The 20,400-nt window shown below is 39.4% G+C and overlaps 1 protein-coding gene across 1 annotated transcript in view; it reads right to left on the reverse strand.

Annotated features, from left to right (window-relative positions):
* The window catches only part of LOC111562951 (syntaxin-1B), a 60,325-nt gene extending 40,452 nt beyond the window's left edge, over positions 1-19,873 (reverse strand). Inside the window, exon 1 of the mRNA XM_023261768.3 lies at positions 19,434-19,873. Within this exon, the coding sequence (XP_023117536.1) occupies positions 19,434-19,463 (30 nt within the window). The 5' untranslated portion in view covers positions 19,464-19,873. The remainder of the gene's footprint in view (positions 1-19,433) is intronic.
* Between the last annotated feature and the right edge of the window lie 527 nt (positions 19,874-20,400).

Below are 20,400 nucleotides of genomic sequence, written 5' to 3' on the forward strand. Positions count from 1 at the left end.
GCACAATTTGATAAAATTCTAAATTGTATGATATGATGCTACATGATGTGATACGATGCTACAATAACGCTATGTCAAAAAATTTTATTAGATGCTACACATTGTGATGCAAAACTAAATGGCACCATACAAAGCTAAACTGCATGCTATACAATGCAATACAATGCTAAACATGATACGATGCTACACAACACTACACAATACTAAAAGGCATGCTACACACCGTGATACAGTGCTAAATGGCATATGATGCTAAAGGATGTGATATGACGCTACAATAATACAATGCTAATAAATTTGATTAGATGCTACACAGTGTGATATAATGCTAAATGGCACTATACAAAGCTAAACTACATTCTACACTTAATGCAGTACAATCCTACAGAGCACAATATGATGCTACACAGCTCGATAAAATGCTAAATTGCCCTCCATGTGATAAAGATCCATCTTGATGTGGTTCAGTTACATTTTCAAGTCCAACATTTAAGTCAACAATAATTTGAGTCAAACAAAACAAAAACTACACGGGTTCAGTGGATTAAATGAATATTTGATGAAGTTTGGACACTACACACTGTGACAGGCTAGATTCACAGCTGAACTGCATTTTGGAAACTGAAATCGAGGTCATGAGGTCGAAGCAGGTCAGAGATGATGAAGAGGTTTCAAAGCTGTGGCTGTGTTGCTGCAGCTGATGTTTCATTTATTTCATACATGGACTAACGAAGCTTCCTGTTAAACACATATGTGTACATGTGTGTTTTTACGCCCAAATTAATGTGATTAATGTGACTGAGCGAGCAGCCTGAAGCTCTGCAGAGAGGTGGAGGAAGAGGAGGATGAAGATGACTGGGGGGAGGGGAGGACGGAGCTGAGCGGGGGAGGGGTGAGGATGGGGGAGGGGAGTCAGTGATGCTGCTGCTGTTCATATAACTGGAAGGAACCCTAACCGAAACACTGGCGGCAGCAAAATATACAAAAATACATGTTTAAAATTTGTTTTCTTTCCTCACTTCATACCTCTGAGCTTCATTATTACTCCAACAAGGAATGCAGCAAAATTATGTGATGATCAGTGTGCGTTTGTGTGTCCTTCTGTTTGTCTGTCTGTGCACAACATTATTCAAAAACAGACCAACAGATTTGGATGAAATTTTCAGGGAAGGTCAGAAATGACACAAGGACAGTGTTTAGATTCTGGCAGAGATGCGGCTTATAATCTGGATCCACGGATTTGCTAAAGATTTCTGTATTATTGCGAGATAGCGGCACTGTGTCACTGTAACCATGACAACAAGTGAACGCTACATCAGCTGCCTGCTGACGATCATATGATTGCGATCCTACTACAAATCCACCGCTGTGGGCTTATGGGGACTGATCCGTTACAAATCATACAACGACTGAGTACTGTGCTCTCTGACTGCTTTTCTTGTTTGTTTTTTTAAACGAAAGTAAATAGATATTTCACGTCATTACGGCAAATTTCCACATTGAAGTTTGTTGTTGTAACTATGTAACAACCTATAATAAATAAAGCTAATTTCAGTGTAGTCAGAATAAATTGGTCTCTAATAATTGCAAGAAAACGTCATAAAATGATCCCACAAAAACACCTTTTCTTTACAACAAAAGTTTACCATTTTAATGTTATAAAACAGATTTCAGTGTTTGTTGGTTTACTGAGGTATAAAGTGTACTTTCAACATTTGTAAAAGAAGATGATGTGATGTGTTGTTGTAATGAGAAAAATGAATTTTTATGCTGGTGTCTAATAAGAACAAGAAAATATGTTATAAAATGATCCTCTATGAAGAAGTAAACCAGCTGATAGCGACAAAATTTCTCATAAAAGCAATAAAACTTGCATTACTTTCTACTTTTCATGTTATTTCGACGTATTTCCTGGTAGAACAAGACCAAGTGATTCATTGTTATGACAAAAGTTGTTTAGAAATATAAAATAAATTCATAGAAAATATCTGTAAAATAATGATTTAGTTTTAGGTGTATTTTTATTCAGTAAAATGGTGAAGTTTTATGGTCACACATAAAAGATCAAATCACTATTTGTGAACATACAGATTTTTGATGTGGATTTTGATTTACAATGTTTACAGTCAACACTCAAGTAATTTTTTTTCTGTGATTTTCAAAACAACAGAATATCATAAAATGTAATAAATTAAAACCATTTTCAACTCTTTATATACACATATTTGATGTGGAAATAATTCAAAGTATTTTTAAGGTAAATATGTAAATTATTACTGCTACAAGTTATTATACTTGTTATTATGTGTATTTTCAAAATAGGTAAAGTCCGTAAAATATTACAGGGTAAAAATAGGTTTTAAACTTTTTCCTTTTTTTGCAGTTAAATTTGAAGTTCTGAGGCTCAGAAATGATGGAAAAAGTCCATTAAAAAGTGATCAATCTGGACCCGCCTCTATGTACTTAAAGGGCCTGGAACTCTGGAAATATTCGTAGTATGAAGTAAAACTTTGATCATTAAAAAAGTTACAGGGTTTTCAGATTTGGTTGATTTAAAATCTCTTCCTTTCAGCTCTTTCCTTCTTCTTTTTGATATCTTTTCCTTTCTTCACGTCTCTTTTCTGTGACTGTCCCTTCCCTGATATATTCAATTTCCTGTATTTCCTGACCTTGACTTCCTGTCTGTCGTCCTCTACTTCCTTCCTGAACATATTGTCGCCTCCTCACTCTGCTCGTGTTGTCATGCAGACTTAAATCAGGACGTTGACCTCAGGTGTCAGAGTGTGTTGTGAAGCCAGCAGTGTGTGTCTTTGCATGCATCACTACACACACTGTACATGTGTGTGTGTGTGTGTTAGCAGCGAACCACGCCAGCAGCTAGCCATGTTACCCACAATCCTCTGGGGTCTCTGGCTCGACCCAGAGTCCATCTGTGCTCCGAGCACAAACTGAATCCACCTTCAGAGGTCTGATGGTGATTCAGGATTCACACTCAACAAGAAGCCGAAAATCTGAAACCTGCAGCTCGACTCTGGAATATTCTGGTTCCTGTCAGCATTAAAACACAGGTGGAAAATTACACCTGATGTTTTCTACATATTGTCTTTTTATTACGACAAATTGCTGTTACAGAATTTATCCAACACACTGTAAAGAAATCCAGAAAAAATGCTGAAAATCTGGCAGGAAAAGAAAGACATGAAATACTGTAGTGTTAAAAAAAAAATAGCAGATATCGATCATATAATGATAATTTTAGCTGATTTAAAGACACTATCAGTAATTTCACAGTCAGACATTGCAAAAGAACAAATTTCTTTATGATGAGGATGCTATTTTAAAGATGTAATAAATTAATTACTAATTTTGGTGACTTTACTGAATATTCTCAAGGAAAGTCTTCAAATAGCAGTGAGACATCCAATTTTTTCATCCTTCATGTACTTTTTTCTTTCAAAATCCAACAAATATCTGTCAAATAATGACTCTTTTAGCTCATTTAAATACAGTACAACAGTAATTAATAATTTACAAGAACAAATTTCAGCAAAATACACATTCATGATTAGGATGTCATTTAAAAAAGCAATTATTAATAGATTTTTTCAGTGATTTTACTGGATATTATCAGTAATTTAACAAAACAAGGAACATCAGTAATATAACAGTTCAAAAATGTATCCAATATTTTTCAGTCATTCATAAATATATATTTTCTTCTTTCAAAGAACAACATATCTGTAAAACAATGGCATTTTCTTCCTGATTTAAATACAGTAAAATACAAATTTTATAGTCACACATTTTAAAAGAACAAATCTCTCTAAAAATACACTGTTTAAAAATATAATGAATTACTAGTTAATTGTTACTTTTTTGGTGATTTTAATAAATATTCTATGTAATTTAAGAAAACAGAGAGAAAGTCTTAAAATAGCAGTTAAAACTATGGGATATACGTTTTTAAAAATTCTTTATATGCTTTTTTCTTGTGAAAACAGCAAATATTGGTCAAATAATTATATTTTTAGCTGATTTAAATAAAGTTAATATGACACCAAGATGTTATTTGCAATTCAAGAAAAAAACTGTAAACAAATGTATTTAACATTTTTCAGTCCTTTATGTACATGTCCTTCATGTTTTTCTTGCAATTAGCTCTGAAAAAAATCTGTTTGCTTATATAAATAAAGTAAAACCGTCTTTCTAATTTTACTAGTTATCTAATTTAACAAAACAGGGAAAGTCTGTGAAATTACAATAAATTACAGATCAGAGGAAAAACTTCAAGTCCATCTATAGAAAAGATTAATTTGCAATTAACAAACCGTTTCTGTGTTTTTAAGAGGTAATAGTTTCAGCAATTTTCCATGTTTCTTTGGGGCTTGTCCAAGATCTAGAAACCTGTTTTCTGCTTTCTTAAATAAAACAAATTTACAAGTTTTCTGTCATTTTGAGTCATCTTGGATGAGTTTTGAATCATTCTGGACAAAATTGCAGTAATTCTGGAAAAGTTTAAAGTAATTTTTAGTAATGCTGGACAAGTTTTCAATCATGTGGAAGAATTTAAAAGTAATTTTTGACTGGTTTTGAGTCATTTGGACACATTCAAATAATTTGGGGTTTATTTCATATATATATAAATATATATCTATATGTATATCTATCGATCTATCTCTCTCTCTCTATATATATATATATATATACATATATATATATATGTATGTGTGTGTTTCAAGTCATTTCTAGTAGTCTTGCATAGGTTTTGACACATATGGGACAAATTTTGTGTCTTTTTGAGAAACTTTGAGTCATTTTAAAATGATGGAAATAAATTGAAATATTAAAAGCTATTTTAAAAATGGAGAATCCAGTAATCACAGAAATTAAACTTTCTTCTGATCTCCACCATTTGTGAGTTCTCTCTCCTTCTTCACGTTCTTCTGGTTCCACTGAGCTGCAGGACTTTAGATTGAAAAATGAACCAACAGCGAAGGAAAATGAGACACAAGCTGCTGCTCAGGATTCAAAGAGATGATTCACACGTTTCCTTGTATGAATAGAAAACAATGAGGTGATAAATCAGGTGTGACCCTTAGAAGGTCATTCATACATCATCACGTCTTCTCTATTCAAACCAAAAAGCCGCCTGCAGTCAGTTCAAACGTGACGACGGATTCAACTGGACAGATTCAGGATTTCACCTTCAAAATGCTTCACAGCTCATTTTCTGTCGCTGAGACACTAATTTATACCAAAAAACAAGAAACACAAAGCTGAGATCTGAGCAGAAACAGTAGAAACAGTCGAGTCAGAAGACGAGTGACATCACACACACACACACACACACACGCACACACACACACAGCGTCTGTCTTCTTTCTTTATTTCTTTGGGTCTATAAATAAACGGTCAGACTTGTTGTTCTGAACTGAGGAGACGCCAGAGGGACGGACGGGGTGAATAGAGGGACAAAAAGGACGGGCAGCAGGAGGACGGGGCTTTTAATGGGGCAGTTAATGGATTGGAGGTAAAATACCACAGTACTGCACTCAAACACTGTAGTTGAAGTACAACATTTTGAGTTACGTATGTGATTGTATTGATGTGATTCAGTTTGACCACTGACTTATTAGACATGATGTCTCATATTCTGACATATTTATTAGTTTAGTTTAACTTTGAGTTTTTACTCTATAACATTATTCTGACTAGTCAAATCAGCAATTAGAGATATCAGTAATTTAGTTTGGACTGTAGTTAAAATAATAGCTGCAGTTACCACTTGTCAGACACTTATAATACAGTCCTGATGTCCCTAGTATTCTTGCATCTTTACTAGTTAGTTTAGCTTTGAGTTTTTATTCGCAATACCTATAATATTATTGTAACCAGTCAAAACAGCAATAAGAGTTTTCTGTAATTCGGTTAAGATTCCAGTTATAATACAAGTTGCAGTTATCACTCATCAGAAACTACTACTACAGTCCTGATGTCCCTGAACACCTTTTAATGATCTTTAACATTTTCTGCTGCTCTCTACCTTCTTACATCTCAAACAGGAATATTTTCACTTTGTTGTATTTATCTGATAACTTGGCTAAGTTTAGTTTAGTAATATGAAACATAATCAACAATTAAATAATGAAGTTATGTTACAGACTGTGATCAAAACTTTATCATTGAGGAAAAACTCACAAGCAGCAGATTTAAAATCTTTTTTAGTAGCTGCAACACTGAAGCAAGAAATGAGTCAATAATAAATGTGACATTAAAAGTACAACTACATAAACAGCTACATATGTATTATTGTACAAGTATTTATTTGAATAATTGGTATTTTTTTCTTTTACATGTGACTTAAATTATACTGTTTTACTGTACTTAAATCTACAAAAAGTCTCATTATTTTACAGATGTTTGCATTTTTAAAATATATAGTATGGCTTGACAAATGGCACACAATGTTTAGACTTCAGAAATTCCATTTATACATATACATTTTTTAAAGCCAAACTGTAATTAGTCACATTCAAAATCTGGATTTTTTTTTTCAAATACTAATTTGTTCCTCTACAATGTGTGATCATAACGTTACACTGTTTAAATGTATTTAAATCTACAAAAGTCTCATTATTTTACTGATATTTGCTGTTATTTTAATCTTTTTTTGCCGTTTTTGAACACCACAGTATTCCACCATTTTAACATTTTTTAGCACTTGCTTACAGATTCTCACAGTTTTTTAATACAGTTTTGTTTTTACAGCGAACAGATATTAAATGTTAAAACAGTCTCTACTGTAGAGATTCAGGAAAACTACTGGTGTATATTGCATTTTTAAATAATCAGACTTTTCCATGAATTATGTTTTAGCTTTCAGCGTCACTGAGAGGAAAAACAGACATTTTTCTGTCTACATTAGAATTTGCATTTAGGACGTTTGCTGGATTTGTATTCAGCTCAAGAAACCCTGGAAAGGATCTGCAGGATCACTTGCAGATTTCTGATCGCATGAAGAGAATCTTCTGCAGCGTCCTCCCCCTCCTCGCTGCACCGAGGCACTCTGGGTAATCGAGCCATTTTCCCAGGATGCAGTGAGTCATGGAATCAATATATAATCTTCTTTTAGTCGGTGGCGGCTGGCAGGCGGCTCTGTGTCCTCACAGCGCAGCTTCTACCTGTTCGCTGCACATTCAACAGAAATCATCCTAATATCTGATTTCAGCAGGATTTTACTCAGCAAAGAGCAATAATCTGATCTCAAAGCATCACAGTCGCTCAGCTGTCAGACTGGAGGAATTCAGATCACAGCTGGATGTTTCTGCACAGTCCTGACTTCATCACCACAAAGACTCACTTCTGACTATAAATAAACTGAAGTGAGAAAATAGAAACAGAAATTCGCAGATTTTCAAGACGTGTGAATTCATAAGAAGAATAAAATCAAATGAAAAAACATTAAAAATGCATTTTAAAAGAAATATCCAGTAGAGCAGCATCAGAAATAATAAATTGTCCACCACTGGCTCCTAAAACATCTGTTAAATCCATTGGGCATCACACCTGACATAGCATCAATAAAGTATTGATCAGGTATTGACATTGACACGTACCAATAAGAATCACAGCAGAGCTTCTCCTCACAGTATTGATTGCTGAACGTGGTTTTATCTGTGATTTATTTAAACCTGAATGTGAGTCTCATTTCACAGTAATTAATCCACTTCTTGTAAATAAACCACAAACCTATAAAGAACCTTCCTTCAACCTTCAGAGAACATCTGAGCTGCAGGGACGAAACTCTCATGAACAGGATGAAGCTGTATTGGTTTATTGGTGACACACACACCTCAGCTACACGAGCCACAAACTTGGATATTTCTTTGTTTATTGGTTAAAATAGAGAAGAAAGAAAATTAACGAAGACGTATAAATCAACTAAAACCAGAGCTTCTGAATGAAGGGACCGAATGGCACAATTACACAAAATAACCACAACGAAACACAAAGCAAGAGACATTAAATTACCACAAAACAACACCAAGCAACAACAAACAGACCCAAAATGACCTCAGAAAGATGCAAAGCAACACAACAGAAAAGACGCTAAAAAAACCCACACAAACGGAGATAGAAAAATACTAGAAAGAGATTTAAAGTGAACTGAAAACAATCATGAACTACACAACTCACTGCTGCACTAAACCAGGCGACTTTAAAACACAACCTGACAAACTTCTACCTGAGCTGAGGTCATCCACAGGTGGAAACACCTTCATGGACACCAGACACAATGATGTCACACCTGCCACGTGATTCAGTTTAAACCTGATTTACTTTAAAGTGAACATTCACACTGATGCTCTGTGAACAGTGTAAACCGGATTCTGTTTAATTCAGATTCGGTTTAAACCTGATTCACTCTTTCATTCCTCTGGAGTATTTCTGTGTTCAGATGAACGGAGCATCCTCATGGTTTCATTATGTCTAAACAGCTGTAGTTTGATAATCGGTCAAATTGATTATCAGCTGCTTAGTGACTGAACCAGCTGACTATTCATTATCGATTAATTAATGAATCTGAACAGACGTTGTGTGTTTGTGGTTCCTTAGCAGATATGAGGTCAAATATAAATGTTCTCGAGTTATTAGAACCAAACGTCCTTCAGGATCAATTTCCTGTAACGCCCTGATTCCAACTAAAGGTTCCCCAGAGACACGTTTGTGTGTGTGCGTGTGTGTGTGTGTGTGTGTGTGTGTGTGTGTGTGCGCGTGTGTGTGTGTGTGTGTGTGTGTGTGTGTGTGTGTGTGTGTGTGTGTGTGTGTGTGTGTGTTCAGGCTGCAGGTAACTGTGACCTAAATCTGTTTTTTCTCTCATATGTAACACAGATGTGGTTTTCTTTCAGGACACAAAGACCCAGAATCCTCCTCTCTGTGGTGCAGCGTGACATCAGAGGTGGCGTGACATCAGAGATGGAGCGTGACATTTCAAGTGCACCGTGACATCACTGGTAATGTTTGGGAACTCATGCAGCAACAGTCTAGATTTCTGTTTGCAAAGCGACACCAAATGACCATAAAGAGACACAAAACGACTGCAAAAAGACACAAAACTACCTCACAGAGGCACAAATCAACCACAAATAGATGCAAATGACCACAAAGGGACACAAAATCACTGCAACCAGACTGAAAACAGCCATAAAGAGTCGCAAAACTGCCTTAAAGAGACACAAAATGACCACAACAAGACTGAAAGCAACCTCAAAGAGACACAAAGCCATCACTAACACTAATTTCATTCTAACTCATACAAAACAATTCAGGGCTGGAGCATTTAAAAATAAAGTCTCCTTCATTCAACGTGTAGTTTGATTTTAAGTGAAGTCTGTGAATGTTTCCCAGTCCGTCTCCAGCCTGAGCTAATGGACGTCATGTGCAGGAATCTATTTAAAGGAGGCAGCGGTGGAGCTAGAGCTCCTCGCCTCAGCCATCCACAGGCCTTTTAATGCCTTAATTCAATTCAATAACTGCCTGTAATCACTTTGGCTCAGGACTATTTATAAGCTCTTCCTCAGCTGGATCCACTGCAGACTGGAGCCGCTGTCAGTGTGCCCATGAGCAAGACACTCAACCTTATTTAATGATTTCTATATATTTTAAGGCTTTATAAACCCTCCTCACACTCTTATAAACACTTCCTATACTCTTAAGCACTGTCTACACTCTTAAACCTATGTAATTGTAACAACATAACATTCGATATGGGTACTCACCAGTGAATATACAACTTAAATGATGATGATGAATTAGCTGTAGTACTGATGATGATGATGAGATGAATGTATTGCACAGTGAGAATGGACAAGGGTAGATGTTGAATGTATTCTATACATGGGAGATTGAAGAGACTGATGTTACGAGCCAATCAGCAGCCAGTGCTGTACGCTATGCATTTTATTTCCATTTAATATTCTTTTAATATGTTTTAATTCAAAGTTTTTATATTTGTTAATATTGCTTTCAATTTTTTAGGCTAGAAAATGCTTATTTTACCTCAAAAATAATTTAAATATCTATATACAGCAAAATCTCGTGATACAGCGAAAAATCCGCGATAATACAATTTGAACATCTGCGACTGCGAAAAGTGAACCACTGTAAATGATTTCCATCATTCTGAGTCTTACTGACTGAAGACATTTCTGACTCTCTCTCCTTCTTCATGTTGTTCCATAGAGCTGCAGGACTTTAGATTGAAACATGAACCACAGTGAAGAAAACTTTAACAGAAAATAACTTTTTTTTGCTGTTATTTGTTGAAATAATTATCAATATCAACTGAACAAAAGCAGTTCATTAATTGAGATACTTTTTTTAGATTTATCACCACGACCTAAATGTGAAAACCTCATTTAAAGACTTTAAGTACACAGTTGAATTAAGTTTTCTGTCAAAAATAAAACATCACTTAACAATAACTGTCCAGTCTCTCCGCACACGTGTCTGTTACACTCTCGAGTTTCAACGTTTTTATTCAAGCTTCCATTATTTAAGGTTCTTCTGACATGACAAATAAAAAGACTTGGCAGCGAAGAGCAGATGATCAGCCACAGCGCTTCATTTACGATCAATAAAACCACTTAAACGCCGTTTAATCTCATCGTCCTGTGAGCCAGAGGACACACCTGTGACATCAGCATGACATCACCGGCTCGCCTACATTTCCCATCAGTCCACGGCGAACTGTGGTCATCTGTAACAAGGCTCCATCTGATTGGCTGATTGATATTTAGATGCTGAATCAACAAAACACACAGAAGAAGAACAAGATGGAGAATAAGAAGTGGGAGGAGGAGGAAGGTGAAAAAGAGGAAGATGATGAGGAGGAAGAAGATGAAGAACAGGAAGACGAGGAAGATGAAGAAGAGGACAAAAATGATGAGGAAGAGGAAGATGATGAAGAGGAAGAAAATGACAGAGAGGAAGAAGAAGAATATGAGAAGGAAGAGGAAGAAGAGGAAAATGAAGATGAGGAAGAAGAAGAAGCAAAAGCTTAAGAAGTTGCGGAAGACAAAGAAGAAAAATCAAGAAGAAGGTGAAGATAAAGAAGATATAAAGCCACAGAAGAAGAAATGAAGCAGCAGCAGTAGAAGAAGAAGAAGAGGAGGAGGAGGAGGAGGAGGAGGAGGAGGAGGAGGAAGCTTGCTGCTGCTCGCTGAGTTGTGGAGGGGGGAGGGGTACATCTATAATACATGAGCACACACACGCTCATAAAAACACACATAGGAACACACAAAACACACAAAGACACACACCGACGAGGGACGATTACAGGGCCATTAAATGGAGATGCAGCCATAAATCACATGACCACCTCCTACTGACCAATCAGCCCACACAGTCAGCAGATCAGCTGGTCAATACCACGTAGGAGGGTGTGTGTGTCAGTGCTGCTGCTGATGTGAGGACCGACACACACACCTGCCATGTGAGGACGCTTTTAGAACAAAAGGACTTCTGGAGTTTGTGGAGGACATATGTAGAGAAGAATTATTGGTTCTGGACAAAAACTAAAGTCCAGTTAAAGAGCAGGACTGTCAGGCTCAGTCCTCACAAGTACAGACATACAGGTGTGTGCTTGTGTGCAGACTAATAGGGAATTACTAATCTAATGAGGACACAGTCAGCTCTGAATGAGCTGCAGCTCACCTGAAAACTCTCAACCTCAGTGTGTGTGTGTGTGTGTGTGTGTTCTCTGTGTAAATAAAGCTCCACCTGTCTGCTGCTGTCAGGAGAACAAAATAAACTGAGTTTTTATTTTTTATCGCTACGACAACCACACAGAGCCCCGCCCATCCCCCCACCTGCTGCTGTAATCAATGAGACTGAAATAGGATACACAAACACACACACTATCAACAGTGTATCAGCAGGTTAAAATACGGCAGCAGCTCGTATCTGCAGCAGAACAGCGAATGCATCTCTGATCTGCTGCCTCAGCACGTTCTCATGTTTGATCTATCAGACAGACAGAGGAACTGCTCTCTACGAGCACAGGAAGAACACCTGAAGGCAACATAAATTCCTCGAAACCAAACTCTGAACCAACACCTGAATGCACCACAACATCCTGAAAACCAAGCTCTGAACTAGGGCTGAAACGATTCGAGTTATTCGAGTAATTCGATTACTAAAATTCCTCGAGGCAAAATTCTCTGAATCGAGGCTTCGTTTAATCAACTACATGCTAGACCCCAGGTCACGAAATGACAGACCGCGGTCCGAGGTTGGACCCAGACTTCATTTGATACAAACCGGGTCCTTAAATTTTATGGGACGCTTCTATTTCTACCAGTACAGCTTTTCTATTGTTTACTGCAGGAGTGCCCAACCAGTCCGCGGTCTAAACGATTGTCTAAACTAGCCGTCGGTGAACTAAAACAAGGACAGATTCAGCTACTACACAGCTTATTTCTCTCATCACGTGCTTTCAGAGATATTTTCCCCTGAAGTGTTTTTGAAATAAAAGAGAAAGTTTGCCTTGGAGCCGCTATGTTTATTCCACGCATCTGCTGGACTGTCAAGCTGAAAGCTTGGTCACATGACAATGTAGTGGCCGCTGAAGCGCAAGCGCTGTCACGTGACAGTGTTGTGGCCCACTAATGACCGGCTACCATGCATGCGATTTTCAGATGCGGTGTGTTTACATGCTGGAAAAACACATCTAGTGGACACGTACCTTCACTGTATGTTTTCTGTAAGTATTCTGGCACCGTGCCGGAATTATGGCGTGCGGTGCAAAAAAAACAAAAAAGAAGATAGCGCTACATTGCCAATCGAGTTCATCTACCAATGGAATGAGGGGAACGCAGCTTTTGCTCTCAACCAAACTAATATCACTAGCCAATGGGAAGTAGAGTGAGTGCGGGTCTTAGAAAGATGTTGAGATCCAGCTGCATTTGAGTCCATACCGGCACTCAGAGAGCGCAGTATTCCACCAAGGCTTCTCAGTCATCGTATAATTTACTATAATTTACTATATATAATTTCACTTCCGCTTTTGATGCTGTAATGCACATGCCTAGAGCGGAATCTGATTACTCGATTAATCGCCATGATAATCGATAGAATACTCAGTTACTACAAGAATTGATAGCTGCAGCCCTACTCTGAACAAACACCTGAAAACACCAGGATGCCCGGAAAACCCAAATCTTTACCAACACCTGAATGCACCACAGCTTCCTGAACACCAAACTATGTACCAACACCTGAACGCACCAAGATGCCTTAAAAAACAAATTCTGTACCAACCCCTGAACACACCAGGAGGCCTTTAAAACCAAGCTCTGCAACAATACCTGGAATACCACAACATCCTCAAAACCAAACTCTGAACCAACATCTGAACGCACCACAACATCCTGAAAACCAAACTCTGAACCAACACCTGAATGCACCAGGAAGCCTTAAAAACCAAACTCTGAACCAACACCTGAATGCACCAGGAAGCCTTAAAAACCAAATTCTGAACCAACACCTGAAGGCACCAGGAGGCCAGTGACAGCAGCTGCTTCAAAGGGGGGCTTGCCTGACATGACCAAGCACTTTCCTGAAGCAGGTGGAAGCATGACGCGGCACTTCGTACTGCCTTCAATCTGCTGATTTCTAAACATCTGAGTATCATGTCCTTTTAAGCTACAGCTGTAAAAAACAAACTGAAATATTCAACACTCACCTGAACTCACCACATTCACACCCTGATTTGACAAAGCTGCTCTCAGAAAAATAAAGGTTCTTAAATGGTTCTACAGAAGGCTCTCACCAACTGAAGAACCTCTTTGTTTAGATGATGATTCTTAATTCTGTGGCTCTTCAAGGTTCTTCGGGTTTATTGGAGTTTTTTGGTTTGCAGGTACCACCATGAAATCAGAGCTGCAGCTGAACATTATTTTATTTCTGGAAGAATCCTTTGATCGATAAAACATCAGAAAACAGAGAAATGTTTTCACAGCTTCACAAATCACAGTCTGACATCTTAGAACATTTTGACCAACAGAACCCAAAATATTCATTGTGTTCTAATAGAAGGAACCCAGAACTGCTGTGAATTCTTACATTTGACTTTTTGCATAAAAATTATTTGAGATTATCCAGTTATCAAAACAGAATCTGGTTCCTTAAAGAACACAATTTAGCAGAGGTCTTTTAAAGCACCATTGCCCAAAGGAACCACTGTGATGGTTCTTTGAGGCACCTTGGGGTTCTTTAAAGGCCCTCTTAATAAATGGTTCACTAAAAATGGAACAAAACTGGCTTATATACGGTATCAACTATTTTTGGCTCCAGTTAGCACCTTTATTTATCAGTGTGCTTATGGTGAAATTCCAATTTACGAACAGACCTGAACTCATCACGCTGCACAAACTAAAAACACTTTTACAGAAACATAAAAACCGTCATATAAAGGTGTCAAAGGGGTCACGTTAAAGAACTGATCATGTTTTATTCCACAGCCATGTGAAACATTCATTATTACCATGATTATTCAATTATACTGCAGGTTTAAGCGATGAACAGTCTAAATTCATGAAAAAATATTCTGTTTGCAACCAGATATACTTAAAATCTGTCAGTTAAAATGATTATTTTTATTTGACACTTTAAATCGAAAACTGCTCAACAAATTGTGTGTGTGGCTCGAAACTACAAAAAATAAGACAAAGTGCTGAAAACAGAATCTGTGAATGAAAACTCTTGGAATGAGTGAAATTGTTTTGAAACTAGACTGAAATAAAACGATACAGGACCCGAAGTAACCTGAAAAAACAAACATGTGCAGTGAGGAAGATGGGTGAGGAAGATGAGGATGGTGAGGAGGATGAGGATGAGGAGGATGGGGAGGATGATAAGGAGAATGAAGATGTGTGAGGATGGGTGAGGATGGGGGAGGATGGTGAGTATGAGGATGGGGAGGATGAGGATGGATGAGGATGATGACCATAGTGAGGATGGGCGAAGATGGGGGAGGATGAGGATAGGAAAAGATAGTGAGGGTGAGTGGTGATGATAAGGATGAGGATGGGGAGGATGATGAGGATGGGGGAGGTAGCGTCTCCGTGACGATGACATAAAATCTGTGATCCACGAACATCTGTGAGCAGCTGCACGGGTCTGAGCCAAGATGGCCGACAGTGAAGAGAAAAATCCATCTAAAGAAATAAACATTGAAACTGAAGTCGAATTTGACAAATAATCACTAAAATTACCAACTAGTAAACTGTTGTAGGTTAATAAATCAATGTCTGCTCTTTGTTTCCATGGAAACTAGAGCTGCAATTAATCATTATTTATTATTCTCGATCAATTAATCAGCTGATAGTTTCTAAAACACCAGAAAATGTTAAAAATGTGGATCAGTTTCCTCAGATGTCTTAAGTCCAAAGATCTTCAGTTTACTGTCACAGAGGAGGAAAGAAACCAGAAAATATTCACACTGAAGAAGCTGAAATCACAGAAATTTGACTTTTAATTAATCAATGAGCAGAATAGTTTGATGTTAATTTAACACATGAAAACTAATCAATTAATCTTTTTAATTCTGGTATAAAAAGCTGCTAAATCCAAATTGAAAATCTGAATTATTCACAGCTTCCAAACTACAAATGTGTGAAATTTGTTCTTTATAAAATGTGGTGTTGGTTTGTATTTAATAAAAATATTCTCATTATAACGAATATTTTCCTGCCTCACCATCATCATTAGACGCAGCTACCAGGTGAGTTTATCTACCTGAACTGTTTTCTGTTTCAAACATTAATATCTCTGTGAACGGTGACAACTTTAAGTCCTGGTTATTGTTGTTATATATACGTTATAATATGCTACACACACACACATATATATATATATATATATATATATATATATATATATATATATATATATATATGTTACATATATGTTATATTGTCGCTTATCATTTTCAGCCAACCAATCACAGACTAGATGGGCGGGACTTGTCACCATGGTATGGAGGTTAAAGACTCATATTCTAATCAGAATCAGGTTATTTTCTAAACCCAAACAGTCCCTGAACTTGACCAAAGTTCTAACATGTAAAAGTGAGAAATTCTAATAAACTGAACCAGGAAGTGAAAACAAGAACAACAAATGAACTTCATTCTTCAATGGAACCAGAACTCTGGTCTAAAAGAACTTCAACAGGCTCTTGAAGGAACCGTCTTTAAGATTGTTCTGGTTCTACTTGGATACCAGGACTTGATCTTCACTACTTTAAGCGGGAAACTCTGAGGGAAGAATTTACAGCATTACAACATTAAATATGTTCTCTAAAGAACAAATGAAACTGCAAAGATACCTCATAGAACCACGAACACACGGTTCTGTTCAGCCCCATAAATGCTGCTCCGAAGAACTTCAGAAAAAATAGGTTCTTTCAAGAACCATTTTCCTGACAGTTCTTTGTGGAACCACCATCTTCTATTTAGGTTTCAGGTCCTGAGAATTAGTGAATGTTTTAAAGCAGCAAGTTTTCCTGTAAATGATTCATTTCATTGGTGTTTTTATTTTTTCAGTGTTGCTGCTGTGATTTACTGTAGAACCGATACGTTCTCTGCATTCACAACAAGAAGGTGCTAACTAGAATCAAAAGTAGTTCTTTGCACTGATGCCAAAGAAGAACCATGTTGAATTCTACAAAGAAATATTTAGCCAGAGGTTCTTTTAAGAACTTACAAAGGCATCTCAAAGTACCATCAAAGTGGTTCCTTCAGGAAACAGCAATTTAGGAACTTTAGCAAAAATAAGTTCTGAAAGGAACCATTTTCCTGACAGCTCATTATGGATCCACCAGGTTCTATCTTTATAACAGGACTTGAGTCAAATGTAAGAATCTGCAGCAGTTCTGGGTTCCTTCATTAGAACGTATTAATATTTGGGTTCTGGACTGTTGGTCAGATAGAACATCATGTTCTAAGATGTGAAACTGTGATGAACATTTCTCTGTTTTCTGACGTTTTAATGATTCATCCAGAATAAAGTCATGTTCAGCTGCAGTTCTTCCACCAGAGAACTTCAATAAACATGAAGAACCTGCAGAACTTTAGAATGTCTTTTCATTTTAAGTCTAACTTGTAGAACAGTTCAGGTTTGATGCAGCTGCACTGTTCTGTCCTGGATGTTGTCTAAAACAGATTAGATCCGTTCACATGATCTTCCTCCTTTATTCCAGAATTTAGAGATTATTTGAACCAGTTCACTTTGTTTCTTGATCAGTTCTGTGCAGAACATCAGACTTCAGGTTCTAAACATCAGATCTCCATCAACCAAGTAGCTCTCAGCAGGAAACAGATATTTTCATGTTTTTTTAAGCTTTGGTTCAAAATGAGAAACTGATTCTGACATTAAACTCATTTTTCTCCTGTTCAGCTGTTTGAAGGATCAATTCAGTGAACAACGAGCTGAAACACAAAGAACCTTTAGAATTTTCTGCTAAATTTCTAAACTTCCTACTAAAGTTGTTTGAAATCAGGACAAACATTCGCATGGAAACACGGTTTGAGGGTTTTCTACAAAGTTGTGCTAAAAATTTTTCAGCTGATTTAAACAGAAAGAAACAACATGAGGAGTTATTCTGTTCTAATTTGTTTCAAACCATCAGGATGATGGAGGAGAAGATGGAGGGATCAATAGATGGATGGATCAATAGATGGATGGATCAATAGATGGATGGGTGAATAGAGGGAGGGATCAATAGATGAATGGATCAATAGATGGATGGATCAATAGATGGAGGGGTGAATAGAGAGAGGGATCAATAGATGGATGGATCAATAGATGGAGGAGTGAATAGATGGAGGGGTGAATAGAGGGAGGGATCAATAGATGGATGGATCAATAGATGGAGGGGTGAATAGAGGGAGGGATCAATAGATGGATGGATCAATAGATGGAGGGGTGAATAGATGAGGGGTGAATAGATGGAGGGATGATGGAGGAGCACTGATGGATCAGACGGATGGACAGCAGTGCGGTAAAAACTCCAGTCTGCTGAGGCTGTCACTTTTTAAATGCAAATCACCTACACACACACACACACACACACACACACACACACACACACACACACACACACACAATTCAGCTGCTGATTTATTGATCAGAAACTATTGGTCAGCTTCAGCCCCCAAAATATAAATGTGAAACACTGGAGGCAAAAACCAGCGTTAATGTGAGAAACTGTCCAATAACCAACAGATTATAGATTATAGATTACTGATAGATAGATAGATAGATAGATAGATAGATAGATAGATAGATAGATAGATAGATAGATAGATAGATAGATAGATAGATAGATAGATGAACCCGGTTGAACCCGGTGGTGTCGCGGCTCATGAAGCTGCTGCAGAGTTTGACCAGCTGATGTGACCCCCCCCCCCATAAAATCCCCGCCATCCGCCCAAACCGCCTCCATCAGCTGTTCGCTCGACGCGGCGGCAGAAAACACCGCATCGCTCCTGCTGCCGCTCACGCGGCAGAGTCTCCGGTCTCACCCTGCGCGGCGCTGCTCGGCCATGAAATGGGTGAGGCTTTGGGACAATAAAGCCCCCCCACCAACCGTCAGCCCCTCTCCTCCCTCCACTACCACCGGTACCGGAGGAGCGGCAGCGAACAGAAGCGGCAGTTCGCGCCGCATCCTTCGCTCCACCTGCATCCTGATTCATCCGCCGCGTTTCGATCTGCTGCGCGCCTGACCACTGAACACCACCACACACACACACACACACACACACACACACACACACACGCGTGCGCTCGATATCAGGGAGGAGGCGCGCGCCGGCTGCAGGATGCGGCCTCGGAAAAAAAAAATCACTGCATTTCAACTCCCCCTCCTCCCCCCTACTCCCCCCTACTCCCCCCATCAGGTCATCCAGGCACGCATGCACGGACACGCGCGGCCGCATTACAATTAGCTCGCATGGCAGGTTTGGGGCCGTTTTCCCATCATGCACGCGGCGCTGCATGAGGACGGAAAAAAGCAGCGCGGCCTCTGCGGCCGCCGCGCGCAGCCCGCCGTCAGCTGCCAAAAACACTGAAAATAAAGGTGTCCGGTGCCGCCGTGACCTCCAGCCGCCGCTCAGCTCCGCACCGACACGACAGTCTTTGCAGCCTCCGCCTGCAGCCGCAGCAGGAGCCGCCGCGCCGCCGCCGCAGAGGCGACAAACCCGCACAAATCAGCCTTTTAGCGGCTTTTCTGTCCACCGCTCTGCGCACCGCCGCTCCTCCGGTGATGCAGCGAAGCGGCGGAGGCCGTGAGGCTGCGGGAGGCAGAGGGGTGAGGGGGGAGGGGGGAGACATGGAGGCCGAAGGGAGGATGAAGAAAGAAAATTGTCGCTTACGCTTCGCAGTTCCGCCGTACGGTCCTTCATGGTGTCGCCGCGCCGCTGCTAGAAACCGGAGAATCGGCCGTAGTCCGGGAGGGGAGGGGGGGGAGGCTTCAGCACCGCGTCCTTCGTCGTTCTGCTCCGAGCTTCACCGATCCTCTCAGCGGCTCCGCTGCTCGGTGCTCGTCGGTTCTCCGGGACAGACAGAGATGGAGGGAGGAACGGCGCGGTGTGACGCGTCTCCGCCTTCTGCCGCTTCTTGTTCGGGGGGATTTTTTTTTTATCCGCGCGGTCTGTCTCCTCCTCGACTGGTTCTGCGGTTCGGTTCCGTTCCGCTGTGGCCCCCCCTCGGTCCGCGGTCCTCCTCTTCCTCCTCGGTGGTCGCAGTGTGGCCCCGCAGCGCGCAGAGAGCAGCCGGTAAACGGACCGAGAGAGGAGGGGGAGGGGGGAGAGTGGTACTGATGCTGCAGAAAGAGAGGGGAGGGTGGAGGAGCAGGGGAGGGGGGGCGATGCGGAGGGGATGGTGGGCCAGTGCGCAGGCGCCAGCTCCCCGCACCCCACCCCACCCCACCCCACCCCAACTACCCCTCCATCAGGCCCCGCCCTCCTTCCTCCATCTTTACCTGCTGCCTCCCCTTCCTCCCCACTCCTCCTCTCTATGCAGCGGGGGGGGGGGGGGGAACAATCTGTTCAGTGTCCTTATATGGTCAGGAGGGGGTGGGGGAAGAATTATGGTCATATATGTAAATTGGAGCCTGAACACTGTAAAAACAATCAAATAAAAGAATTCAAGCAACAATTTGTTTCAGTTATTTTTAGTTCAGTCAACAATCTGCACTGTGAAAAGCAGAAACCAAAAGTAATTTATAAAGTTATTTATATTTTTTAACAGCTTTGAATAGTGTAGATCAATTTACCATTCATTTACAAATTTTGTGCAGTTTTTTGCTGTAAAAAAACATCCACATCAAAATAAAATTTT

This window comes from Amphiprion ocellaris, chromosome 19 (genome assembly GCF_022539595.1).
Source record: "Amphiprion ocellaris isolate individual 3 ecotype Okinawa chromosome 19, ASM2253959v1, whole genome shotgun sequence".
NCBI lineage: Eukaryota > Metazoa > Chordata > Actinopteri > Pomacentridae > Amphiprion > Amphiprion ocellaris.